General features: G+C 45.1%; 2 protein-coding genes across 4 annotated transcripts; one reads left to right on the top strand and one right to left on the bottom strand.

Moving 5' to 3' along the window:
- Window positions 1-567: 567 nt before the first annotated feature.
- On the top strand, window positions 568-4,381 carry LOC4346461 (uncharacterized). Of its 2 annotated transcripts, XR_003238522.2 has the most exons (8): window positions 568-783; window positions 1,459-1,606; window positions 1,795-1,986; window positions 2,408-2,536; window positions 2,898-3,067; window positions 3,241-3,370; window positions 3,476-3,606; window positions 3,921-4,381. XR_003238522.2 is itself a non-coding variant. In XM_015795780.3 (7 exons), exons 1-7 carry the CDS (start codon window positions 588-590, stop codon window positions 3,996-3,998), a joined length of 1,044 nt encoding a protein of 347 aa, XP_015651266.1. In that variant the 5' UTR covers window positions 568-587; the 3' UTR covers window positions 3,999-4,381. The 2 variants fall into 2 exon arrangements, 1 of the variants encoding a protein (XP_015651266.1); XM_015795780.3 differs by lacking the exon at window positions 3,241-3,370.
- A 711-nt stretch (window positions 4,382-5,092) lies between these two features.
- LOC4346462 (WPP domain-associated protein) lies at window positions 5,093-8,667 on the bottom strand. Of its 2 annotated transcripts, none has more exons than XM_015757119.2 (5): window positions 8,456-8,667; window positions 6,382-8,094; window positions 6,133-6,259; window positions 5,919-6,020; window positions 5,093-5,594 (listed from the first exon to the last, which is right to left on the bottom strand). In XM_015757119.2, the coding sequence occupies exons 2-5, from the start codon at window positions 8,085-8,087 to the stop codon at window positions 5,544-5,546; spliced, it is 1,986 nt and encodes a 661-aa protein (XP_015612605.1). In that variant the 5' UTR covers window positions 8,088-8,094; window positions 8,456-8,667; the 3' UTR covers window positions 5,093-5,543. The 2 variants fall into 2 exon arrangements, with proteins under 2 accessions (XP_015612605.1, XP_015612603.1); XM_015757117.3 differs by having other exon boundaries at window positions 8,394-8,667.
- Window positions 8,668-15,541: the final 6,874 nt, after the last annotated feature.

Consider the following 15,541-nt stretch of genomic DNA (forward strand, 5'->3'; position numbering starts at 1 on the left):
ACAGAACATATCTATCGTCGTCGGAAATAAAGAATAAAGAGAGAGAGAGAGTGATCTAAAGTGTAAAAAAAAAACCAGAGAACATCGAAGTAGGTAGATTAAAATAAACGAACATGTTCCTAACTCCTAACTGTAATATACTCAAAACAAAATTCGGTAGCTCGATCTTTTTTTTTCTCTCATTTCCCCTTCTCTCTCTATCCTTTTTCCTCTTTCTTCCTAATAAGTGAGTATCTTGTTCCTCCCCTGGATCACCGAGCACCAAGTCCTCCCTTTGCACCGCGTGGCGAGGAGGGCGAGTCGCCCAATCTCTCTGCCCTTTGCGGCGCCGTCGTCGCTGCCAAACCCGGCCGCCTCCGCGCTGCAACGACCGCCGCGAAAATCCGGCCGCCTCCGCGTCGTTGTTGCCGTAGCTGCGTGCCCCGGCGAGGTCGTCTCCGCATCCTCCTCGCGCGAGGATCCCGTCCCGATCGCTAAGGACGGTATACCGGTCCCTAGCATTCCGGGAAAAAAAAAATCTCATCTCTCTTTGAGTTTTGACTACCTCTGTGTCGCGCTACCCCACACGGAGAGAGAGCAACGAGGGGATGGGCGGCTACGAGAACGGCGACTCGCCGGCGGCCGCCGCCGGAGACGGCGGCGTCATCCTGGGCGTCGACGGCGGCACCACTAACACCGTCTGCGTCTGCCTGCCGGTCGCAATGCCGCCGCCGGAATCGCCCGGCGCCGTCCCCGTCTTGTCCCGCGCCGTCGCCGGCTGCTCCAACCGCAACTCCGTCGGAGGTAACCACCGTACAAGGCTTGGCCCAGTTCCGTGGCGGCCCCTGCTGCATATGTAATGGTTGGATCTTGGGGTTTGACCATCGGTATCGGGTTAGATTTTGGCGATTTGCGGTGCTGTGAACGCCACTGCTGCCGTGCAATTCTGGTGAATTTTGCGACAATATAGTGTTCCCATGTCTTAATTCTGGTGAATTTTGCGACAATATAGGGTTTCAGAGAAGATTAATTATTTGCATAATTATGATCTCCAAAATTTTTCTAATGTGAAATTTATTGATGATTTTGAAAAGAAAAAAGTTCATCTGTTTCTTATAAATTCAGTGGTTTCCTACCTAGAATCATCTGATCCAGATACATAATAGGAGTAGAAAATGGCATTGCTGTTGCTAAGCTGTGGTATCTATGTAGTAGCCTGGTAAATTTTAACTGATGGGGAATACATCCTTTTATATGTGGATGTTGATTAGTATAGAACTAAAAATCATACCATTACTTGAAACATCATTATGATACCACCGTTATTGCAGCTTACTAACCTTTCTAATTGAATGGTTTCCCCGTATTAATTCATATTTTCACTAGTCTAGGTGCTATAAATTATTATAGATAGAGTTGGGTATTGCACGAGTTTTTGCTCAAGTAATACTGATCACTTTGTCCTTTATCTTATTTCAGAAAGTGCTGCACTGGAAACTCTAGAACAGGTCATGGCACAGGCCCTCACATTGGTCAACACGGATCGTTCAGCTGTCCGTGCAGTTTGTTTAGCTGTATCTGGAGTTAACCATCCTTCTGATCAGCAGAGGATGCTAGACTGGATTCGGTATTGATCTCTGCATATATCCCCTTCCTGAAAATTCATCCGCTGGCCACTTCAAATAGCATCAATAAATTTTGTAAATCATGGTTTCTTATTGAATTGGACACAGTCTGAAGCTATCAGGGAAACAATGCATGAGTTAAAATTTTTCACTTGCTGCTAAGTGCTAAGTGAGCTTTTTTGTTCTCCAGAGATCTCTTCCCTGGCCATGTCAAGTTTTATGTGGAAAATGATGCGGTGGCAGCTCTGGCCAGTGGTACAATGGGAAAGCTACATGGCTGTGTATTGATAGCGGGCACTGGAAGCATAGCTTATGGGGTCACTGAAGATGGAAAGGTAGCAAGAGCAGCTGGTGCTGGACCTGTTTTGGGCGACTGGGGTAGGTGAGTTACATTTATAAGAGAAGGGAATGTTAAGAAATTCCAAAGATAAATGTGTTATTTGAAGTTGGTATACTGTTTCTTTTGGGGGATTTCATTTGCATATTCTCCTAGCAAAAGCTTCTGATCTATAACATGAAAATCAGACAATATGTTATTTATTTGCAAGGGGTTATGAATTTCCACTTAGTGTGAAAACCCACTATCATGAATTGACCATGACATGCTTAATTAAGGGTGAATAGGCATTTAAAACTGTTAGCATTTTCAATAGAGTGACAGGAAAACATAGGTTACATTATTTGACCATGAATACATCCACATCCTTAGGAGAACCCCAATTTTTTTCCAGAGCAATATATTTTCAATAGCTTTTACATGTGACAAAGGAAATGTAGGTGACACCATGTGTACATTAATGCAGTGGATATGGCATTGCTGCACAGGCCCTGACAGCAGTCGTAAAAGCATACGATGGCCGTGGACCTCATACTAATCTTACAAGAGAGATCCTTAGGAAGCTTGAGCTTTCTTCACCAGATGAATTGATTGGGTAAGTTCTCTCGTACATATATATCCTTTTTGCCAACACATTCTATTTCGGTTGTATTTTTCCATTAAGTTTTTACCATGAGAAATTATCACTATTGTCAAGCATCCCTTTTGAGATCTTTTTTCCATTATGAAACTTGTCCTGTTGATGCATTAAGCTCATCACATCCAACGATCCATATTTTAACATCCTATGAAGGCGATACTACGATATTTGGACCAAACTGGTCTGAACAAACTGCTATTTCAGTGTTGAATGCCAAAAAGACATCCTGCGATTGTTTCATGTTTTATCTTGAAAATCTACGATATTTGGAGTCTTTAAGTTAGTTATCAACTTATCATCCTTGTCTGTGGCATAGGTGGACGTATGCAGATCCATCTTGGGCCCGTATTGCAGCACTTGTTCCTGTTGTGGTATCTTCTGCTGAAGATGGTGATGAAGTAGCAAACAAAATATTGCATGATTCAGTGCAGGAGTTAGCTGATAGTGTTGTTGCTGTTGTTCGGCGCCTTAAATTGTGTGGTGAAGGTAGTAATTCAGCACAGTTTGTGTATTATTCTCCTAACGAATTTCTTGATGTTTATTCATGAAATGATTGGAGAGCTTGCATCATATAATACCAAAGCAAGTAGCAATTTTTTATGTTACTGCAACCAGGTACTTCCAGTTTTAGTCCAAGATATTCTTCTTCGAAACTGTAGGTTCATTGTCTACTAGTGCATGGCACAAGTTGTTGCACTCTGCCACTCTGAATGCAGGTTTTGGGTCAAGCCCAACCTATTTCCATGATGCACTTGATTTGACACAAAAGCACGCGTTTTTAGAGATTATGTAAGGCGAGGTTGTCAGATATTTATATTGTTAAGTTGTAACTCTTTGAGGAATTGAGTAAAACATTATCGTGTATAACTGAGGGCTTCCTTTTACTCTGTGCAGATGGAATGGACCAATTTCCGCTTGTTTTGGTTGGAGGTGTTCTCGAAGGCAACAAAAAATGGAACATTAGTGGTGAGGTTGTAAGATGTATTTCCAAAGTCTTCCCAGGCGTCCATCCTATTCGACCTGAGGTTAGTGTTGTACTACTTTATCCTGTTGTGAGTTTCATTTTCTAGCAGTGCGATTTACTAGAGATTCAAAAGGTCAAGCGTTTACAATTTCGGGGGTATTTTACCTTTTCTGGAGAATACAATTTTTGGGGATGCTTCAGAAGTATTTTTCATTCAGTGATTGTATATGGACATTAGTTTATGTAGGTAATGTTGCTGGATTTAGTTTTGCATAATTTCTGTCTCCAGCATTCAAGTGAACAGTCCACTTAAATAGTGCGAACAACTTTCAGGTTTGACAGTGATAAAAAAGTTATTTTTATCACATTTTGCAGGTGGAACCAGCCATTGGTGCAGCATTACTAGCTTGGAACCATCATCGCAAAGGACTGAAACTGGAAAACGGAAGTTGATCTCTAGCATATGGAATTTATTTCAACTGTAAATTACAGAACTGAACAGCCAGAGGATTAATAAGATTGGGATGGTCACACAGGCACATTCATCAGCATCAAGGTTGTTGCTGCGTGAAGAGCGTTATGGATGGATGTGCTTTCTGTGAGTTGTGTAAGCGGGGAACAGATGCATTTCTTATGTAATTAGTTACCGTGTTCAAAGAATTGTTCACGACATTTGGTTCTAACTCTTGGTGACTTGTACGTGTGCTATTAGAGAGTTCCAAGGAACATGTCTGAAATGAACAGGTCATGTTAAAATGTGTATTTTTACCTGTTCGGTTACCTTGTATCTGTATTTGGTCGAAATGCTGAATTGATTCAATCGTCACCTGCATTTATTTGCTGACTCATGTTGATAGGACAAATTTGCACGAATATGTTGAAGTATTTTCCCTAATTTGGATCGTCTGAGCAGATGTTCCTGACAGGGAGGAAAAGAGCAATTCACAAATACTTCAATTTTAATTTTGACTAAATTTATAGAAAAAACATAGCAACATTTTTAACACAGAACATAGTATCAAAACATATTCAATGTAACATTCAATAAGACTAATTCTGTGATGTGGATGTTGCTAAATTTTGTTATAAACTTGGTCAACTTAAAAAAAGTTTGACCATAAAAATGATGTCGTTTATTATGAAAGAGAGGGAGTAATTGCATTGTTGACCGTATGTGATTTTACTCCCTCCGTACTCGTAAAGGAAGTCGTTTATGACAATGTTTAAGTCAAACATTGAGAATATAAATCATGAATAACTCTCAGGTTGTTGAGTTTGAAAATGTAAAAATTATATGAATAGATTCGTCTTGAAAAATATTTTCATAAAAGTATACATATATTACTTTTTAATAAATATTTTTATAGAAATAAGAAGTCAAAGTTGTGTTTTGGAGACCGTGTCGCTGTCCAAAACGACTTCTTTTATGAGTATGGAGGGAGTATATTAGACTGCAAAGTTCTGCCTGTCATTATATTTTACATCAGGTTCCGTAGACTGCCAACTGCAGATTTGAATGGCTAAAGAATTGCATATCAAAACATCTCTTGAGACACACAGTTTGTCACATTGCTCAATAGAAATACAATGCTCAGGTCGTGACATCATTAGACCATGACCAGTAAACCACACTTGGTCAAACTCATACATTAATCCCATACATCTTTCTCAATGTGGTTCAAAAACTCCACCAACATTCTTCCTAGTCCATCAAGTGGAAAAGTATTTCAGAATTCATCTTTTCCAGACCCATAGGATCAATAGCGCAATACAAGGACTAACTAATGTTGGCTCATTTACAAGCTGCCAAAGGCTACCAAATCTACTATCTAAAATGGGGAGCAAACTACTTTGCATCACCTAACCCTTGATTTGACATCAAAAGAAGGGCATGATCTACAAAAGTCACCTCATACTACTATAAATGCAGAGTCAAACCGTCAAGCTGTCAAGCCTTTGCTAACACTGTAGTAGCAGATATAAGTATGAAGGATAAGTTTATTTCGACATGTTTAAATGTTTCTTGATCATGTTCAAGATCTCCATAACCTGTTAAAGAGATAACACAATTGAGAACAAAGATATCAACTTAAAACGATATAGTAATTAGTAAAGAATAGAAACATCATAATTTATAACGCTATATTTGGATGGATGCTAGCAATTCCTAATCCAATAGCATGCTACGACCAGTAGTTAGACCTCAACATACATAAAACTCAATGTAAAGAAGCAGTTTTCATAGTTGTGGAAACAAAATAATGAAGTTCGGATTGAAATTCCTATTAGAAATTATGTTATATCAATTTTGTTTCTTTAGAGAGATTTCACTTCACTATCAAAACAGAGATGTACTAAGAACAGTATACTTACACCAGTGTAGTACTGCAAGACAGGAGAATAGTGATCGAGTGCAATATAAATTTTTGCAAGAAGATCTGTTAATGCCTCAACCTCATCACCAAGTAAATCTACCTGCAAAAAACAAGAAATCACACTCCTAATCCTCCTCATTTAAAGGCACTATCTAGGTAACTGACTGGTGCAGTTTCTAGGATAAGCAGTTGTTTGGAAACCAAAGATGTACCTCGAGCTCAGCTTTCTGAAGATTGGAGGCTCTTGTTTCAGATATTTCCTTGTATCTCAATGCCTTCTTTCTTAAAGTATTGCCTTCTTTTGCAAGGATTTTACATTGTTCTTTCAATAGACTAAACCTGTTTTGCATAAGTTCAACAAAGAAAAGTCATAGACAATAAGAATTGTAAATATAAATACAGCATAAGCAAACCCAAAATAAAGACAAAAGAAACTACTGGATGAATGGAAATACAGGCACCTTGATTCATTGTGCTGAACTTTGTGTGCAATGATAGTTTGTTGGTCTGTAACAAGCTTTTCAAAACCTCTCATAGATTCAACAACACATCTCATGCATTCTGTAAACTCCTTTTCTTTAGAAATGGATGATGAAAATCCCTTCTCCTTTTCTTTAATGATGGCATGTAAAACTTTATTTTGTTTCTCTACCTCCTTTTGAGAATCTGATACAGTCCTAAATCTATCATTTAACTCCTTCAGAGCAATCTCATTACGATGAACATGCTGCAGAGCTTGCTCCAACCTGCTAACAATGACATCAAAATCCCTGCACTTATCAGAAATGCCGGAATCTTGCTTTGCAACTTTGCCTCTTAGTGAATCAAGTTCATGGCGTAGAAAATCCAAATGATCCTCTATTGCTTTGAATTCAATCTGTGACAAATATTCCTCCTTCTCCCTTATCACTAAATTGAAGGTATCCACATTTAGCTTTAATTTGTCCATCTCTTGCATATGTAGAGATTGTGCTTCAGCACAGCTGTTTTCCTCGCTGTATTTTAACAAAAATGAATTAATGTTTGAAGCTGCTTCAGCTATGGCCTCTTTCTGAATAATTGACCAAAAGTCCAGATTCATATTAAACTCCATCTCATAACCATGCAATCCCATTTTTATTTCACTAATAAACTCTGTTACTAAAATCTTTTCTGTCTCTTCTCTAACTATGGTTACAATGCTGGCATCTTCAATATCAGATTCTAACCTCCTAATCTGATTCAGGTAATTTGTCTCAATGGGTGTGAAATGTGAAGCCTTAATTAGAGTAGTGCATTCTTCCTCTTCATTGTCAGTTGGAGCACCTTGCAACTGATGGTTGTGAGAATCTACAACCTTGATTTTGTCTTGTTGACCAGGAAATACATCACTCTTGATGCGGATGGTTCTTTTATTCTCCACAAGGACCTCATCCAATTTTGTAATAACTTCCCAAATTTTCTTCCTCATGAGCTCAAATTCTTTATTATTGCGTAAATGCCAGGGGTTAGGTCCTTCTTTTTTTAGGTTCTCCCGCTTTAGTCTAAATATCTCTTCCGTCTTCTCTTGCAAAGTCGAATCATGCTGCCGTTTCATTTGATTCATCATTTTATTGAAATGGGCTACCAACTCATCCCTATCCATGTGCTTCAGAACTGTTGGATCAATAAAAATATCTTCATTGGAGCCTTTAGAACCATTTTCCTTAGTTATACCATCTTTAGAGGATTTTTCATTCCCTCTATGCTTACTTTCATCTTCTGCGCCTTCAAAGTTGTTATAGTGTGATACTGAAAGCCCCCACTCAGAATTCAAGAGTGACTTAGAAAGAGTCACAAGCTGTTGGCGAAGGTTATAAATTTCTTCATAGAGTTTATCTCGGCCCTCAGATAAACTCAGGCCACTATTTCTGAATTGATGCAGCTTTTCGTTCAAGAATGCTATCTCTGCATCCTTAGATGCAATCTGGCGAGCTGATTCTTGCTCTACAGCACTTATAGTTCCCTTCATAACAGAGTCAGTAACATATCTTGAAACATGAAGACTGGTATTTAATTCATTCCAAATGGCGTCCAAGTCATCTACAATCAACTCATTTTCATCTGAAGGTTCTCCCTGGACAGTGGAGCTTCCATTCATATCGCTATGTGCTAATGGTACATCCAGGGTCTCCAGGCTCTCCGCCATGTTCCCACTGCAAAAAAGGGAAAAACAGAAAGGAGGATGACTAAAGCATCTCACTTCAACAGTATCCTATTTTATTAGAGTAATAACATGCATTGCCTCACTGCATCCTTAGAAATAGAACACCTCATCACCAAAGCTTCTAACATTGTACTCATATCTAAACACGAATTTGCCTTAAGCATATCAGTGGCAGATCTAACATGAGAGATGGGGGTTCAGTTGAACCCCCAAACATTTTTGGGAACCATCAAAACTGTTACTATTATTAAGGTTAAGGCAAAGTTCTAGAACAGAAGCTAGGGTTACCGCAAATTCGAGAAAAAGCGCGTGAGTAGATTGAGACGGGAAAGAGGATGTGAGTAACGGACGCGGCGGAAGCAGCAGGACGAGCGACGGCGAACCCTGCTCGCTCGCTCGCGCGATGGATGGGAATTGGCGGAGGCGGCGGTGGCGGAGGATGTGCGTAACGGACGCGGCGGAAGCAGAAGGACGAGCGACGCTCGCTCCTGGGATGGATGGGGATCGGCGGAGGCGGAGGCGGCGGCGGTGGTCAAGGGCAAACTCAGGATAACTCCCGCACGACGGAGGCGTCAAAATGGCGAGGGTAACTTGGTAATTTCGCCTAGCAATCAATCGACCCGGATTTTTTTTTTGACAGCAACTTTAGAACTTCATTAACCCACTGCTCCAGGCAAGTCGCCGGAGACAAGTTCAGTAACAAAGGCCGGGGCTTGGTTCTAGAAACACGGGGAGACAGAGGCCGCGGTCAGGGTTTACCTTACCACTACCTTACTGCCGGTAACCGCGCGATTACTACGGTTACCGGGCTTACCGCGGGGGTACGGTAATATATACCGCGGTAACCTCCTTATATTCAAATAAATTTAAAAAATAATTTGAATTTTTGATAAATTTTGCACGGTTTTGTACGGTTTTTCGCGGTTACCGCGGTTACCGCGCGGTAACCGTGCTTACCGCCGGGGCGCGGTAACCCCGGCCCCGGCGGTTTGGGAAACCCTGGCCGCGGTACAAACACCATAGGCGGCTAAACAGTCTGCCACCTTGTTACACAATCTAGGGCAAACAGAAATATTGACATGATCAAAATTCACCCGTAGAAATGCCCTGATCTGCCTGAACAAAGCCCCGTTCGGGTTGCGGTCGAACTCTTTAGATGTTAAGGCTCGGTGCAGGTTAGTAGCATCCATTTCGACAATAATGTCAGTCATGCCCAGTTGTGCCACCTGTTGCAAGCTGTTCAACAGATCCAGAGCTTCCGCTTGCAACGCGCTTGTCACCCGGACCAGACTACCAGCCCCGGCTTCTAGAAATTGTCTTGATGCATCCCTGGCAACAAAGCCTCATCCTCCCGCTTCAGTATTTATGAAAGAAAGATGCATCAATATTCACCTTATACACATTCGCTGGCGGGATCTATCGCTGCACAGTAGGTTGTTTGGCCTGAGAGTTCTTCTTTGATATCCTCTCTTGCTCCCCCAGATGAAACTCGACAGACTGGCAAATGTCCCAAGTTGACGACATTTTCTCCCCCACATTAACCTTGTTGCGAGCCAACCACCATCTCCACATGAAGGTGAGGATTTTTTGCTGTGTAGTTTCAGCAAAAGTCCAAAGCTTAGACATAGCTTCTTTCCCCGATTGGCATTGGACCATTATCTTCCTCTCCCTCTCCAGATTCAGAGCTAGCCAGCACGCCCTTGCATTTTTGCACTTAAAAAACAGATGTCCGTTGTCTTCGTCAAAACGTTTGCAAACAGGGCAGATCTTATCAATTTCAACTCCTTTCCTGGCCAGATTGCAACGAACAGCAAGGCTATTATGAGTAAACCACCACACAAACATCTGCACCTTATGTGCTACCTTGCACCTCCAGATTTTCAACCAATCAAAAGTGTGAGTTCCGTATACACTGCCGCTGGAGGAACTTGCATCCCGCCCGCTGCCCATATCACGCTTCCTGACAGCAACCTTATAGGCTGACTTTACAGAGAAAACTCCTTTTGGATCATAGCGCCAGGCAGCCCAGTCGTCCACACCATCATGCAAGGGGATCTTTTTTATCTCTTCAGCATCAACATTCCAGAAATTATCATCAATTAGAGCTTCATCCTATTCACCCAGGACCGGATCGATTAGTTCAGACACTTTAGTAAGTATCGAGCCAGCCCGCGGAGTGATTGGCTTTCGAGTACTACTCCGTGGGATCCATGGATCCTTCCATATTTTGAGCGAGTTAACATCACCAACACGCCAGATCAATCCTTCCTTCAACAGCTCCACCCCCTTCAGGATACTTCGCCAGGAATAAGAGATGACGTCCTTAGCCGAGCTATGCAGCACATCAGTATGAGGGTAGTACTTCGCCTTGAGGACCCTAGCACATAGAGTTCCTGGATTGGTGAGGAGGCGCCATGCTTGGCGGGCTAACATGGCAATATTAAAGAGATGTAGATCTCTGAACCCTAAGCCCCCATTCTCCTTCGACATTGTTAGCTTCTCCCAACTTAGCCAGTGTATTTTATTAGTCTTGTCCTGCTGACTCCACCACCATCTCGCTATCATCGAGCTCAGTTCATCACACAACCCCTTAGTCAGGTCAAAGCACGACATCGCATATGTAGGTATAGCTTGGGCTACTGCCTTGATCAAAACTTCTTTCCCAACCTTTGATAGTAGCTTCTCCTGCCATCCTTGGATGCGAAGCCAGACTTTTTGCTTTATATACTCAAAGGCCTGCTTCCTGGATTTACTCACCGAGATCGGCAACCCAAGATACCTTTCTGTTGTCGAAACGACAACCGCATACGTCGAAATACGTGGTTACTCAACAGTGGTTGGAAAAGAAGTAAAGTGTATTAATTTGAGAATTTTTACTTGGGGATCCCCCCATTACATGGCCCTATGGGGCTATTTATAACCCCCATTACAGGTCTTACTACTAGGGCTTTGGTTATACAGGGGAATTTACATAGTTGCCCTTATGAAAGGGACATTTACATGGGTACATTGCGTAATTGCGGTCCATGGACCCTTAGCGGGCCGACGGGTTATTGTCGACCCAATTAACCCCTAGGCTAGATGGGCCAGGATAGCCTCTTCGGCCCTCCCGGGGCCGAACTTGCTACGGCGAAGTCGTCCCCCTTCGGCATATGCTCTTCGCCTTGCGCCCTTCGCCCTGGAGGCCTATAGCCTGGCTGCGATTCCCTGCCTCTCGCCGTCCTTGCTCCATAGTCTTCGCCATGGGGAGGGTTCGCCTTGACTAACCCTGACGTCTCGGGCTTGAATCTTCGCCGGTCGCATGCTTTCGGCAGGTTTGATCGAAAGGCCTCATGCCATATCGCCAACAAGCCCCTCACGGGCAAGGGTGAGATAGGAGCTTCGGCCGAGACCATGCAAACCATGTGATATGGTATGTGACGCCCCCTTTCAACCGGTGCTCCTGCCGAAACCTACATCGTTCCTGCAAGTAAAGCTTGTTTGTTTCTATACTTAGAGAAAATTTCTTTGAGAAAAAACTCCTCTTCGCATTCGTTGCAAAGCGTCGAAGGGGGGTTATTTAGTCTCTTTTATTACTATGAATAGTAATGGGCCCTGTGGGCTTTTCCTTCTCCGTATTCGGGCTTTTTACTTTTCGGCATCGTCCCGATGGGAATTTACCGTTTCGTCTGCCCTTTGACACGTGTCAGAGCTCGATTAGTTGGCAGGCGAACGGTCTCGCTACGGGGTTATATATACCCCCAAACCGGCCTGCCATTTTTCACTCTTCCCGTGCCCTCCCCTTTTTTACCGCTTGACACGCTTCGAGTTCTCTTCCCTCTCCTGTTTTTTAGCTTTTTTGCCATCATCGTGCTCCTAGCCTTTCGGCTTTTTACCTCTCTTTTCTGTGCTACGAGCCTAATGGCTCCCCGCAAGCCTACCCAGGACGGGTCAACTGGCAAAGATCCTGGAAGCCTTGGCGAAGGATGGTCGTGCTTCCTTGGCAAATCGCTTGTCAAAGAGGCCGACTTGGGCGAATTGGTATCATCCGGTTCTCTCACAGAGGGCCAAGGATCGTGCAGGGGCGAGGCCGTTGTTCCCTCGCCTGGGGATGGGCGAACGGTTGTCTTTGCCGCATACTTCGCTGTTGGGCTTCGCCTCCCGTGCGACAACTTCTTGCCTTCGGTGCTTTCGACGTATGAGGCTAGGCTTCCCCAGCTTAGCCCGTCGGCATTCCCGAAGCTGGCGGTTTTCGCTTGGATGTGCCGGACCTGTGGGTTCGCCCCTACCGCCGAGCTTTTCGCCACTCTGTTTACTGCATGCGCCTCAACCAAAGACGTGCAGACACCGGCGGGTCCGAGGAAAACCGTTTTCGGCTGCGTGAACTTCATGCTATGGCCAGAGCGTTCAGATGCTTGGCCAGTGCTTGCATCGATGGCGAAATGGGACAGGAACTAGATGCAGAAATGGTTCTACATCAGCAACCCCTACTTCGCCGAAGATGCTCAGGCGAACTGGCTGCTTTTTGAGCGTTCTGCCGTCTCCATCAACGCGAAGCCAAACGTGGAGATTGACGGGACTCTCGAGTCCCGGTTCATTCTCCTTCGCAAGGTTGCTCGGCGGCTGAGCACCCGGGACCTTTGCGAGGAGTTTTGCCTCCTTCGGATTTCCCCTCTTGCCCATGTATTGGACATTTCCGTGAACGAGGGCGAAGAAGTTCTTGGGCTTCCCCGCCTAGTTCTCCCCGCCGGGGCCGAAAGTAAGGTTTTTGTTTTTGACTTAGGCCGCGTACTTCCTTCATGAAAGCGCATTTTAGGCTAAACTGTTGTGTTCCTCTCTTTTCGCAGTGCGGACTTTGGAAAACGCTGAAATTGAGGCGTCGAAGATGATCGGGGCCCTAACCACAGCCGAGTTCGCCTGCTTGCTCCAGCGCCAAGCCGACGGCCGAGTGAATCGTGTCTATACCGGCGAATTGCTGAGCTGATCGAACCCCTCTCAAGCCAGCGATGACCAGGTTGGCACTTCGAAAAAGTGCAAGCGTACGGTCGCAAAAGGCGGCCAAGTCCGAACTCGCCGTAGCGCGAAGGCCGCCGTGAAAGTGATGGGGAGGAGGAAGAGGAGGAGGATGCTGATGCCGGTTTGGAGGAGGATGGCTCTCATGGTTATACCCCCAGCCCTACCCCTGCGAAATATGGGGCAGGCTCTCATGTTTCGCCTACGCGACCACAAGAAATCGTCATGGCGAACACCCTTTTGGCGATCTCCAGCACAGCCGCGAAACCGGTGATGGCTGTCAGAAGAAAAAAGAAGAAGGGGAAGGTTGTGCAGGTCGGCCATGGCTTTTCGGACAGCGAAGGGTCCGACGGGACCCCTACTTCGCCGGTGTTGCGGCGCGCAACTTCCCGTGGCAGGCGCATGTCTCTGCCGCCTGCTAGCGATGCCGAAGCGGCGACGGGTGGAAGTGCCTCAGCCCCGGCCACTGGGGCTAACGTTGCTGAAGACGAACGGGTCGATGTGGTCCCTTTACCTATTCGTCAACGAGAGGGGAAGGCCCCGGCGGTTGAAGCGAGCATTTCGGACGTGACGCTTACCGCCCCACATTTCGTCCCCGCCGACTTCGCCACATTGTCGGAGATCACTCCGTTCGTGGATGGGGTGTGCCAGGTCATAGCGCCGACTGAAGGCCTTGGGCTCTTCACCGAACTGAACAAGTTCGGCGAAAGTTGCGCAGCTGTGGAGAGCCTATTTGTGCGAGTATGACTTATTTTTGCGTGCTGAATTTTGCTCTTTCGCTAACTCTCTGAAGTAATGTATGTTTTTTTTATCAGGGCCTTGCCGCGCATCTAAGTGCCAAGAAGTCCGCCTTAGAACGACTAGATGGGTACCGCCTTCGTCTTCGCAAGTCCGAAGAAGATCTTCGCCACAAGGAAGACGAAAGGCGTGTAGTGGAGGAGACTTTGAAGAAGGCGAATGCTGAAAACAGGTCTCTCCGCTCTGACCTTGAAGCAGCACGCAAGCGAGATGCCGATCAAGACCGACAACTTGCTTCGGCCGAGGAAAAGATTAAATCCCTCAAAGCCCGTCTAGCGCCGGCCGAAGCTACCTCCGCGACCCTGGTACCGGCCACAGAGTCCGCCAAAGAGGCCTGTTACACTCTCCGGCTGGCCCTTAACGACCTTGGGGCGCGGGCGGAAGGTTCTCCGAATGGACGCAGGAGGCGGCCGGCTCGGTTGTCGAAGTGGCAGGCGCCTACGGGGACTGTTGTGCTCATGTTTCGGCGGGATTCGTTCTCAGCCTCTTGCACGCGCACGGCTGTGACCACATCGGGAATTTTCCCGATTTTGTGAAGGAAGAATGGCCTAGCAACACGCAGTGCTCCGGGGCTGCGTTAAGGGCCTTCCGAAAGGGGTTTTGGGAGGATGGCGGCCGGGATTGTGCAAAGATTCGACTCCGCGAGAACCTTGAAAGGATCGCGAGGAATGAGGAGGCCGCTGCTGCCAACTCCGAAAAGGATCCCGGGCCGTCGAAACGGTCCCCCGGGCACGAGGGTGAAGGCGACGGAGGCCCAGATCACCCTGAGGTGTGAGGCCCTTCGCCCTCGTGTCTTTTTATTATTTTTATTTTTTTTCTTGATCCTTGCTGACCTTCTTGTAGCCTAAGTTTTTGTACATAGACTTTTGGTCTGTTCGGCTTTAAGCCGCATTTGCCATGTACTTAATATAATCTCTATTCTACTAGCAAAGTATAACCCTTTCGCCTATTTAATTGTTTCTGTTTGAAATCGGGGCTGATCTTCATCTATATTCCCCTCCCTTTTTTTTGTACTTCTCTTTTTTGGCGCTTTTCCAATAGGTGTGCGGCCGAAAGGTTTGCGTTTGACCTCCCGCTAAAAATTGGCGAAACAGCAACGAGAAGTTCGTGGCGTTGAAGGGTTTGCCGAAGGTGCGATGCCCATTTCGGCCTGTTTATCGCGAAATCGTGATAAATGGCCGCAGCTATAAGGTGTTCCAGGTCGCCAGCTGGATGCGGGCGCACCCCGGGCGGACCTTAGAAGACTACGACCTTGTTCGCACAAGACGGCTGGAAGATATGGTTCGCTTTTGGCGAAACCATCAGAAGAAGCGTCGTTACAGTCTAATCTGTATTTCGCCTCCTTCTCCTCTTAGGGTCGTGTATGATATTAGTAGTGATGACGAACCTAGTTCGCCTGATCATTCCTTAGAGAGAGAGAGTGATCGCAGGGGCGAAGATGTAATTTATCTGTAAGCTGGGCTTTAACGCCATTGCTCTTTTCTTTTCACTTGTACCATTGTGATGGGTTTGTATTCTTCGATACATTTTTATTTAAAATCAATAAAGGTGCGTTTTATTTCCTTTTCGCTATTTTTGCATTTTCACTTCGTGTGCTTTTCGTTGGGTCGGATTGTGTCGGCCCCTTTGCATATATTAGCGAAATA

This window comes from Oryza sativa, chromosome 9 (assembly GCF_034140825.1).
Source record: "Oryza sativa Japonica Group chromosome 9, ASM3414082v1".
Lineage (NCBI taxonomy): Eukaryota > Viridiplantae > Streptophyta > Magnoliopsida > Poales > Poaceae > Oryza > Oryza sativa.

Coding starts and splice junctions, on each gene's coding strand:
- LOC4346461 (XM_015795780.3), top strand. CDS start 588: ATGGGCGGCTACGAGAACGGCGACTCGCCGGCGGCCGCCGCCGGAGAC. Junction 1,987..2,407: donor GTTTTGGGCGACTGGGGTAG/GTGAGTTACATT, acceptor ACATTAATGCAG/TGGATATGGCATTGCTGCAC. Junction 3,068..3,475: donor CCTTAAATTGTGTGGTGAAG/GTAGTAATTCAG, acceptor TACTCTGTGCAG/ATGGAATGGACCAATTTCCG.
- LOC4346462 (XM_015757119.2), bottom strand. CDS start 8,087: ATGGCGGAGAGCCTGGAGACCCTGGATGTACCATTAGCACATAGCGAT. Junction 6,260..6,381: donor GTTCAGCACAATGAATCAAG/GTGCCTGTATTT, acceptor TATGCAAAACAG/GTTTAGTCTATTGAAAGAAC. Junction 5,595..5,918: donor TCTTGCAGTACTACACTGGT/GTAAGTATACTG, acceptor TCTCTTTAACAG/GTTATGGAGATCTTGAACAT.